This window comes from Pollicipes pollicipes, unplaced genomic scaffold (assembly GCF_011947565.3).
Source record: "Pollicipes pollicipes isolate AB1234 unplaced genomic scaffold, Ppol_2.1 Scaffold_5724;HRSCAF=6776_pilon_pilon_pilon, whole genome shotgun sequence".
NCBI classification, from domain to species: domain Eukaryota; kingdom Metazoa; phylum Arthropoda; class Thecostraca; order Pollicipedomorpha; family Pollicipedidae; genus Pollicipes; species Pollicipes pollicipes.
Genome location: NW_023596746.1, coordinates 2,663,765 through 2,675,546, shown reverse-complemented (window position 1 = coordinate 2,675,546; position 11,782 = coordinate 2,663,765). Strand labels below are relative to the sequence as shown.

At 48.1% G+C, this 11,782-nt stretch overlaps 1 protein-coding gene across 1 annotated transcript; it reads right to left on the bottom strand.

Annotated features, from left to right (window-relative positions):
• Positions 1-1,865: 1,865 nt before the first annotated feature.
• On the bottom strand, positions 1,866-3,823 carry LOC119102195 (uncharacterized). Its single transcript, XM_037225547.1, has 3 exons — positions 3,754-3,823; positions 2,570-2,760; positions 1,866-2,139 (listed from the first exon to the last, which is right to left on the bottom strand). The coding sequence occupies exons 2-3, from the start codon at positions 2,756-2,758 to the stop codon at positions 2,002-2,004; spliced, it is 327 nt and encodes a 108-aa protein (XP_037081442.1). The 5' UTR covers positions 2,759-2,760; positions 3,754-3,823; the 3' UTR covers positions 1,866-2,001.
• Positions 3,824-11,782: the final 7,959 nt, after the last annotated feature.

The following is an 11,782-nucleotide window of genomic DNA, read 5'->3' as shown; positions in this document are numbered from 1 at the left end:
CGCTGTTGGCTGTGGCTGTTGCCGGCACGTGCTCGGACGTCCTGGTATACTCTCATGGTAACGGACTTTAAATGAGAGAACTGCACGGCCGACGCATAAAGAGCTATTGCAGACCATTCGGTCGTGTGACGCGGAGTTCTCGCAGATAATTCGGTGATGTGACCAGAGTTCTCGCAGATGATTCGGTGGTGTGACCAAAGTTATTGCAGATAATTTGGTCGTGTGAGTTAGGGGTAAAAAGTGTCTTTTCTGCCATCGACAAAACTGGAACACCCTAAATTGAAACCTGAACCCAAATCTAGCAGAGATCATTGCAACATAACTATATATACGGTAAGCCGTTCAAAACAAAGATAAATGAGGTGGAGTGGGTCACAATCATCATCAATATTTTTGTTTCGGGAGGCTCATGTGGACATGAGTGTCCGACGCAGCGGGCTTAAGGCTAGTGAGCATATCGGTTCGGTTCAAACCTAAGACGTCGCGTGTAAGGAGAAATACGAGAACGCGTTTGGTCATCGACTCCATTACGACCATAAATGGTACAAAACAGATCCCATGCACTATCTCACGACGCGCTGGGGCAATATACGTGTTAGAGAAATAGCTCTTACAGGGTTTAATTCATTCATAAAAAATCACTCCTTACCATTTTGCGATCATTTGTATACTACTTTTAAAGTCACATCCTACGTTACTTTGAGTTGAGATTTTCACGTTGTTGCACATCACAGCTATGGCCTTTGTCTATAACTGCAGTGTCTGAAATGAAATTTGAGAATTCTCCATGAAGCCCAAAACTCCGATTTCTAGCATTTACAATCCGGGCCGTGGAAGTCTTTATTCCCTAATCCAGGAGCGCCAATCAGAAATTCAACACTGGATAGCCTGTTTCATGGCCCGAGTTACATGAATGGGGGGTCGATGCCCGCGTACGAGCAGTGCCTAGCGAGATTGCTTAACGGCTTAGTCAGAATTAAATTTGTCAAAATCGGCTGGAGATGAAAATGTTTGAGGATGCTCCAACAAGCACCCGCGTGTAACAGCTGTCCAAGACCTCCCCACTTCATGATTGCGAGGGGATTTTCTGTTTATTGTGACATTTGGTTTTCAATAGATTTAGGAAATGTGTGCCTCCACGTTTCACAAGGCAAACGGTGGGGAGCTGCGCGTTGCAGGTGCGAGTAAGCACTAGCGGTGACTTTGTGTGTTAAGCTATGTATATTAAGTATTAAGCCTTCAACATAAGCGATGGGTAGCGGTGAGTAGTCCAGGTGAACATTTGTCGGCTGAGCTCCGCATAGGGGCTGAGCTACGTTGCCATTTTTGAAGTCACCCCGAGATTTGTAAACCCCGGTCCGATAACGTTGACTTATAGCGCCACCTATGTATACCCGTTTTGGCCGACCTCTCAACAGATGTCACATTGCGACATTGGCGCAGTTGGTTTAAGCCTTGCATTTCGCTCCTGGAACGGCATTGTATATAACTTAATGCATTAGTTGAGCAGAGATATGGCATCTCAGTTTTGTTGCCATTGTGAACTCTATTAATAGCAGCAATGGAGAGCAAAACACTTGAGTTCATCACTGCGGAAGTCGGTGCGGTGAAGATTGTTTTCCAGGCGCTTATCGCACTTTTGATGTTTTACTTGCATCAATAATCAGCAAAAGTGTAACCATCTGTCGGTACCTGCACTATTTATTACAAAGCAGCACACATGCTTCCAGCCGATAAAACACCAACGTCAAACATGCGCTGGAAGACTAGATGTGATGTGTAACACCGAGCACGCCGGATTAAGACGTTCAACAGAACAAACATGTACCTAACCGCGCACAAAATAAAGCAAACAAACGGCCAGATCCACGTCCATGGCTAGCTCCCGGGCCTCGCCACGGGAGTTACACCATACAGGCTACGTCACTCAAAGATGACAACCATCAGGCGACTGGACGGCGGGTATGAAAGACACGTGGTGTTCCGACAGTCGCGTACGATTCAGTTGTAGGCAGGCTTGTACGGCAGGTAAGGCCGGGGCGCATATGGGGCCGGCTTCTCGTAAGCCGCTGACTTAGGTCCGTGGTTGTACTCGAAGTAGTGTTCGCCATGGCCGCCCACGTAGTCGCCCCAGGTCATCTGCAGGAGCAGAGGCCATGGTATTAAGACTTGCTGCACATGTTGCCCAGTGATCTCGCTGCACAACACGAGGACAAAATCAGTACACAGATGGCGATAAAGCGATGAACCTCAACATCGACATCAAAAGCGGCAGCAGCAGGTGCTGCAGCAAGAGGACAAGCAACGCACGTCACGCCGCGGTGTTCGACATTGAGGCGCAATACAACATAGCCCGGTGATACAACCGACGATGGCGTTCAGTGCCTCTCACTGCCGCTCTGGCCGGACAGTGACGGAGGATATAGCAGATAACAAGCCCTCACTACATACAATACAACCGACGATGGCGTTCAGTGCCTCTCACTGCCGCTCTGGCCGGACAGTGACGGAGGATATAGCAGATAACAAGCCCTCACTAAGAAACGCAGAGGCCTAGAAAGGGGGTTACCTTGGCTTGGAAGGTGTGGTCCTTGTTCCTTTGGTGATGAGTACGGAAGTGCTGCGGGTTGCCTCTGTTGTACCCGTGCTCGTACTCTTTTGCACCCTTGACGTTGGCGTACTGGAAGTAGCCTCTGTTGTAGTCTTTTTGTGCCACGGCACAGGCAACCAGGACGCTTAGGAGCAACGCGTACTTCATAGCTGGGAAAACAAAAACAACGTGCGTACACACATAAGCATACATCCCAACATAGCATGCAACATAAACAAAACAAACATGTGGCCGACTGTGGATTAAAGGCTCATAGTTTTGGTTGACTAGTGTTCTCCGAAACTGGCTTGAAAGATCGGCCACAAACGGGGGTCGGCCATATCAGCGCAGAGCAATGAAAGACCAACACCAATGCACTGGCGCTTGACCTTCTGTCTAGATGCCTGTGAAATATATATTCGTGCAGGGGGCTGCACTCATTTCGGGCGTTACGCAGAGTAATCTGCCACTGGTCATCTGGCAGAGGCCGAGAGTTTCACCGTCTGCAAAAGACCGTGTACCCGACCGATGACAAGGCACGCCACCGCCTCCGGCTGTGTGAGAACACCAGCACCCCGGACCGGCACCTCCTCAGGGCTCGCGGGTGCTTCCGGTTTGCTTGCCCAGCATGACGAACTGGCCTGAGCTTCCGCGACGTTGAGCATCGCTCTCAAATCCCGAATTATCATTCGACTGGCACATGGGTCACTGGTGCACGAATAAGCAATTTTTTGCAGCGATCTCCACCTCGGGTGCCAACAGCTGAATCCGAAACCTCAGGGTTCGGATTCGTACCGGAGTCCGCGGTCTGGAGCCGCAGCTCGTAGCTGATGTGCGGAAGAGGCCATATCCGGGCGCTCTAGTCTGGTCTGCCAAGCTCCGAGGACATCGTGAACTTGGACATCACCCGTTCGCACAGCAGCTCGTGCTTTGGCACAGCCTGGGTTTCTGGCTGGACTGTGTGATGTCCTGGGACTGGGCGTTGGGAAGGGCAGCTTAATTACACCAACAGTGTGTACAACTAAACCGAACGCAGGCACCAACGGCACGTACACATGCACCCAGACGCATCAACAGACACATCTGTATCCATGCCAACATCAGTGTGGCAGCAGATGTCAACCGGGCATGCGATAGGGCAGACATCGCGGAGAGACACCTACTGCGGCAACGAATCGAGAGCCAAAGCCAGTCAGCTGCGTTGGTGAAGTGCTGTGCAGACACTGTGCTCGTCCAGCGGCCAACCGGCGACTTTATAGCGCGCCGCCCTTCTCGGCTGCGCTCGACGCTGTCCCGGTGGTGTGGGCCGGGCCCGGGCGCTTTCACCGGTCCGTTGCCAGGCTCGCCGGTCCCCCACACGCAGGGCGACGGAGCGTCCCTGTCGCCCCCGGACCAGGCGGACTGAGACCCGGCCGGCGGTCAGAGCAGCTGGCTCGGCCGGCGCGCCGCTGGAGCTAGTTGGTCGGAGGTCAGTGGGAGCGTTGTAATTGCTGAGCCCGTCGGCGATGTCGGCAGATGATTTTGAAGGGAAGGCGGGGTGCAATGTCGGTCAATACCAATCACGATCAGCAAAGCTCAGCGCCGGATTTGAATGATAATTGCTTGAACATTTAAGTGTGAAGTGGCAATCTGAATGTAAGGGGTTAACTTGAACAAATTAGATGAAAATGGAATAGTCTAAAATGGAATTAGTTCAACCCTGTAGATTAAACACTCTCAGCCCTTGAAATCTGTAGGTTTAATCCTGGACTAAGAAATAATGTTTTGCTGCATTTCAGTTAGGTTAGTCAAAAGGCTCACAATATTTAATCGCCCGAGACCTATCCATGCTGTATTTTGCTGTAAATCATATGAAAGCCCTTTGACCATGTTTACTCACACACGATGTAGCTACAGATGTTGTAACACATTGATGTTTGTAACACCATGTAACACATCGGCTGAATAGATTGCGCAGCACAAGGGTTTTCGCCGTTGCTTAAGGAACAAGACAAATTCGGATTAACATTCAGTATTGCAGACTTTTTGGAATCCACCTGCACTTAAGATACTGCTTTGGCCGATTTGACCGCAGAGTCCAGCGACCGGTAGCAGCCGCGACTGGGCAAAAAAATGTTCACCCCGTGCACAAAGAAAGCCCCAAACAACGCCCATGATAATGAGGAGAAGGCGTTATTTGCACAAGTTAGTCGCTTGGCTGTTTATACTACCACCAAAGGCAACCGACCGCATCACCCGTAAGCGTTAGGTCAGCGTCAACGTTACTGTTAGGCCAAGCTAGGCTATGTGAAACCTGTGGGAAAAGGTCGACGATCTTCGCGTTGGTTCCAACGCTCCTTTTCAACAGGTTCAGAACTCCAATTTTCTGGTTATGGGCACCAACCATCAGTTGTTGTTGATATAATAAAGTGGAGAAGTCTCGACATTGAAAAATTGTTGCATTACTGAGCCAATTGGATGCCATCTCGCAGACGCCATTAAACAGGACTACAGCCTTAAGTCCCTTACAACAGTCAGAATGTACCGAAAAACCTATCACTGATGTGCGTGTGAGTGTTCCTTGCTGCTTGGTGAGATGTGTGCAAATCATTTTACAGACGGGACAAGATCGGGCTCCAATGTACCGTGGTGTGGACGTGGCACTCGCCTCCAGTTATCCGGTGGACCATGTTAGCGCACGGACAAACGCCCTCGGCAGCGATAAACAGAAACTTCTGGTACGCACTATCTGCCCGATATTGGTTGAACCCGCACGGATGATGCACTGTCAAAGTTCGCAAGGATGGCCTCGTTTCTGCTCATGTGGCAATAATCCAGGCCTGTATAAGTGATGCCTCGGAGCCTGTCGATGTACTTGCTGGGGCAGAATTGTGACGTCAGCGAGCCTGCGGGCTGCCGGCGTTGCACCACGGGGACGCCAAACTGTTCGTCCGCCGTATTGGCAATTCAGTCAAGATTGACTGCTAGCGTTGGTTTGCCGCAAGCCTTGAGACAGTGCAGGGACACGGCTCAAATTAGATCGCTCGTGAGCCTCCGTTCAGTCTCTCTGCATCCTATTGTCAGCTCCCACATTAACACCGTGAGGAAAACCCTGTGGCTGTCTCGGCGCAATGCACGCGTTCAAAATCAAACGCGTATTGGATTTCATCCGAAAAACGACAGTCGCAGAGGTCTGAACACGATTTTTTCTGCTTTGGCCCGAAGAACAGCATTTGGTATTTAACGCGTATTGCCTCAATTCTAAGAAGGATGCTTGATTCGTTCGCGGCGAATTCGATTGCGACTATGGCCCATGACCATTAAAGCTGACGACAGCTCTGCTTTCACCTCCGGGCAGCGATGTAAGTCGATCTTAACACAGACCACAGAAGTCGTCCCGAATTTTATCCTCTGGGGCTCATTCCAGAGAGATCGGTAACATTGACAGCAGCTCCTTATGCAGCCCAGTATATCATACATTGGTGCACGCAATGCAGAGGCGTGAAGGACATCGCGTTTTTTATTTTTCTTGGAGGGAAAATGGGGATGTCTCTCATGTTTTGCGTACAATGGTGCACTGAAGACCCTATTTGGGCGCACTGAAAACATGCGGAATGTGTTTCATGACATACAAGAATGTTGCATGTTCTCAATAGCGTTGCCTATCTGAACCTGCTTGAGGTTTTTAGCTGCACACATTTACTCACACGCATATTAATTCATGCGGAATTTGATTACGAGACGTGTGTGCTCCCCTAAAAAAACCTGTTAAGTGTGCAACCTATATATATATATATATATATATATATATATATATATATATATATATATATATATCTCTCTCTCTCTCTCTCCTCTCTCTCTCTCCTCTCTTCTCTCTCTCTCTCTCTCTTCTCTCTCTCTCTCTCTCTCCTCTCTCTTCTCTCTCTCTCTCTCTCTCTCTCTCTCTCTCTCTCTCTCTCTCTCTCTCTCTCTCTCTCTCTCTCTCTCTCATTTTATATGGACGAAAAAACCGCATGACTTCATGGCTTCGACTCGCGCCGTCACGTAAGGCCGTCAGGCGCAGGAGCTCACATCTGTCATGGTTTGTGTTCGTGCCATGTGGAACAAATACGTCGTACAGAAGCCTCAATTTTGCATTCAGCCTTCTATAACTGTTAGTAGGAGCTTGCTCGCACAGGGGCAATGAAAGTGTTCCCAACTTACGGACCCGATAACCCATTTTTTCTCATTTTATCCAGTCAAACACCTCAAATGGACATATCAAATTTTCAGTAAGATGTGTGATCAGTCAAACTCTTGCAATTTTGAGGCAAATTGTTCCAATAGCGTGCTTTCTATAGGTCCAAACCATTCAGACACCGCTCCGGCATGGCAAGATACTTTCCATACAGCGTTCATTCAATTTGTTTCAAGAAGAGCAAATTGTGTTATAGCAGGGTAAACGGTGTAAATGCATAACCATGCTTCGTTTCGAGAAAAAAAACGGGTGACAAATTTCGTGATTTTTTCCAATGACTCCATGCCGGTCTTCAAATGCGGTCAAAAATCAAGCCCATCTTTTGAGAATACCTCATCCAGTCCGCCGAGTTCATTCACTCATCGTATGGTTTTATTGCATCATTTATTTGTAGAGATATCCTACTTTTTCTCTCGTCTCATAAACGACAACACCTTGCGAATTCTGAAAAGAGTGCGTTCTGATTAAAGGGACCCTCAAAGGGGTTCACTGTACGTGGATGGGAAAATGCGGTTCTCAGTTCTCCAGTGATGGGCAGTGATAGGCATAGCATTCAGTATGGTTCAGTTTGGGTAACGCTCAATAAAACATTAACGGATCCTGATCTGCCTTCGTACATAGTTTGTGTATTTGGGGTGCAGTTTCTTATTCATTTGGGAGGCTCCAGAACCCCCCTCCCCCCCTTCAACTTGAGCCCTAGCCCTCACCCCGAACTTTGAAAAGAAAGTGGGCCAAACCGGGGAGAAACGCGTTTGGTGGATATTTGTGAGAGGTGGGTTGGAGGGGGACGGGGGTAGGGTGTGTGCTTTTCACTTTTCGGCTCCCAGCGCAATTTTTGAAACTACGCCCATTTTCCTACAATTTGCGTCCACTGGTTTGAAACATCGACAAGTCAACCCGTTCTACACTGCATTCTCGTACAGAAGAATGCACACCCCCAAACCCCCGTTTTGGCAGTAGTCAGCAAAGATTGGTCCAGGGGCTTTACCAGCGGGCGCGTATGTGCAGACTCATCCAACCGTCTTACACAGCCGCGGCCATATTACGTCAGCTGTGACGTCACCGGCAGCATCTGCGCCGGTATTGCGGTCAACGGCGGGCGGCGCGCCAGCGGCAGCGTGGCGGTCGGAAACCGATTCTGGAGCGGGCGGCGGTCTCGGCACAGCCAGCGCAAGGCCACTTTTGTCTCGCCAGCCGTCGCAGCCGCCACACTAAATGGAGCGCGGGCGACGTGGAACCAAACAACGTCCGGCTGCTGACGACATACCTACTGTGATCACACAGACAGAAAACCGGTGCTAATGCTTTCAGTCGAATCTCAAAACTGGAGATCGCACGGAAGACATCCATGCCTTGCCCACCGAGGTCAAAGCGAAAGGCTTTGCGTGAAAGCGTGGATTTCGAAACATTACATGTGAAAAATTGAAGCTTTTAGATTAAATTACAAACTGGCACCACGTGCACTGTTGCTAAGTCTGCCTACTGAGTAAGAATCCCTAAAGATCCTTCATCCATGCGATCTCGATTCGTATCTCGGGGTTTCTTCTCGGGATCACTAACCGGGGTTTGACATTAGTAGCAGAGGCAAATATTTCAAAAAAATCAGGACGTCAATGCCATTTTAGGGTTTATTTTGGCGCAATACTGTAGGTCCAATCTTGAGGACGCAGCTGCACCCCCCCCCCCCCCCCCCCCCCCCAAGGAACATTAATGCTACACCCACCATCCGCAGCCCGCCTGAATTAACTCTTACTCAGATACTTCTGACTAGTTACTGCGACCCTTGGCCTTCATATTTTTGAAGCATAAATGCCACAAGAGCGGGATATAGCCATTAAACTATTAAGCGTGCGCGGATTGAATACTACATACGCCGCCTGCTATTGATATCTGTATCTGCTCTTATTTATTTCATTATTTTGACCAGACTTATTTTGACCAGTTACCTCAACTTTTAATTGTCTCTACGTTGTCGAATGCATTTCAACACTCACCAAAACTGTAGAGGTGTGGAAGCGTCCCGGTGCATCATTTTAACACACCCCTCCCTCACTCAAGCGCGAACACAAGATAACAGCTCTACAGAAAATTGTTAAGGATAACTACCTGCGATGGCTGTACCATTGGTATGACAATGGCAATGAACATGACATTTAACGATACACCGTTGCATGCTCCGAAAGCAAGGGCCCTTATTTGTGTCTTTGACATAAATGGTAAGCGGATCCGGTTGCTCCATGTGGTACGAAACATGCCTAAAAATAATTGTCGCTGGAAAAGAATTCCTTTGATATGATTACAAGCCCTGAACACAATTTGCAACTGAGGACTTTTGTAAGTCAGGGGCCTAACTTGTAGCCAAGTTTGAAATGCGCGAAAATAGAACAGGCCGAAGCTAAACCCATGGTTCATCGTCCGGGTTTTCAAAATAGCATAGCTTGCTTCTCTAGGCACGTGCTGTTGCATAATGATGCGTCCATTCGGTATTTCACGTTTGAGGTACAATATGATTGGGTTCCATGGGACCACATCCTCGAACGTGAGAGCAGATTGGATATGATGACGAACAAAAACACCTCCAAAAACACCCTTTTGCGATCGCTGTGGAAACGCTTGACTAATGTGACTACTACGATTGCAGGAAGTTCAGGATGAACTGTTCTGTTCAGATGAACAGCACTGCGGACGCGAGTTTGCTGACTGGCACTCCGCCTGACCGACGGAGACGCCTTCGGCTGTCACCCAGTTGCGAATGGACTGGAAGAGGATCAGTGAAGAGAACCAAGTAAAGACCAACCGAAGCTGCAGGATGGAAGGCCACTCAGTGCGGGCAAGCGCCTCCTTTTCCTGTCCTACGTGGAAGATATTAGGCAACTCCTTGCATCACTCAAATTATTGGCGAGGGGATGGCTTAACAGCTAATGGAGAGCAGTTACCGGTGGGCTGATAGGCTAAATGACCACTTTGTCTCCGTCAGCTCTCTTAGTGCGTGAGCTGAGCTGCGTTACGCTCCGAAAGGACATTTCCAGCTGCAACTGAGAGTGAATATGACATTTTGTGGTCCGGAGTGACATGTCATTTCGATTGGACAGGATTTAAAGCACTCATTTAGATTATGCCAAGTCAGTACAAAAATACATCTTAACATGGATTCAGGCTTGACGTAAGGCTTGTTTCAAAGCTTCAAGTTGTTGTTAGCATAAATATGCAAAATTTCTAGCTCTTTTTGACCTTACAAGAGGCTACCAAAATGACGGTACTTAAAAGCTGGATGGCAACACATACAGCAATGACTTGCTGAGCCAGTAAATCAGTGTTTTGCATATTAGCACGTGTCGTCAACGCACCATCTGCGTTTCCATTATGCATCTGTGCATTGCGTATTAAACTTGTCATTCCAACCATCTAAGGCCTTTCAACATACCTGAACCCAACATATTATGTCGCATGCACTCGTCATGTGCAAAGGACACGTGATGCCCCCGACGGCTCATGCTGCACACATATGATATGAATGATGCATGAATTACCAGTCGAATGCGTTAAATTATTGCCCGCAAGTAACGCCACTGTTGCCTGATAAGATGGCCGACGCAAACACTGTTGCTAGGAGCAAAGCTGAGAACAGCCACGCTCTTCGAGGTCATCTCAGAGGACTGCGGTGGCGCTAGCAAGGTTAGCATACATTATCGTTAACAAATCTACCGCTGTTTCTCGCTGATTTATCCTCATTCATCTTGCTGTCTGGATATGAGCTTGATAGGCAGTTTTGAAGCTGTTCTTCCGCTGGGGCCTTCAGCATAACGTGCTGTTAAGGCCAAAGTGCTCTGATTAGCAACGGGCAACGGGCTGATAAGCGAGGCAACTAAATAATGACGAGACCTGGAACGCATGTGAGGGGAGCAGCGATACAATCTTGTCTGCTCCATACGTGATGGCACGGGCAACTGTGAGATGACTATGTCATGAGGGTGACTTTTTATACTGTCATTGGCTTGTTCACTTTCAGGAGCATTTTACCAATATTTGATATACTGAGAAAGGCGTGGTAACAGAAATGCTCGAGGCATGGTGAGATATTTACCAGGCCTGAGCTGTGTGCACATTAATCGGGATCCAGCAGCTGGCGTTGATGGCGCAACCGTATCTATATAAACCGTGGCAAAAATGTCATTTTAGTACGAACTTCGACTGGGTGCATAGAGCACAGCCCATAGCTCAAACAAACTCGACCACACGATATTATAGTCATCTGAGCGTATGCTTTTTAGTGTTATGTAACCAGTTGTGTATTCGGAAAAGGTTGTCCACACGTAAAGTGGAGGAAATAGCTGAACCTAAGGCGAGTTATCTATTTTCATGTAATTTTAGCTCTGAATTACGTAACAATTGTTATTTTTGTACGTACGCCTTATTTATTTGCTAAGTCAGAACAAAGGACTTGCGCAAGGAAACGAGAAACTGTAGCGAAAAAAGTTTAACAAGGTTGAGATTGTTGTTGTTTTTATCTCATATATACATATATATATATATATAGTGTTATACTATATATAGTTATACCATATAGTCTTATACGATATATATCTGAGCCCTGCTCTCGTCCGCCGTCGGCGGCCACTGCCCAGGCCCGGCTGTCTCCCGCATGACTGACCGCGAACTGATCGTGTGGCTGCTCTGATGCATATTTCTGGATCAGCATTGCTACTTATTGGTGTGTAAAACATGTTGGATACGTGCAACAGCATCCTTTTTCCGAATTATCTTCCCTTAAACCGAAACCACCACAGAAAAAAGTCTTCGGGAAGCTGCCTGCCTTAGGTATGAACTGGTCTAACGAACATGTAATTGCACGTAATTTAACGAAGACGACTTTATCTGCTTTTGTGTGTAGGCAGGGGCGTAGCGAGGGCCTTGCTAAGGGGAGCACAGGGACGTCAAATATCCATCGTATGGTAACTCCAAAAATCCCCGAA

Bases quoted from the DNA above. Each gene is read 5' to 3' on its own strand.
- LOC119102195 (XM_037225547.1), bottom strand. From the start codon at position 2,758: ATGAAGTACGCGTTGCTCCTAAGCGTCCTGGTTGCCTGTGCCGTGGCA. The intron at 2,140-2,569 runs GTAACCCCCTTT...CTGCTCCTGCAG, and splicing joins ACCACACCTTCCAAGCCAAG to ATGACCTGGGGCGACTACGT.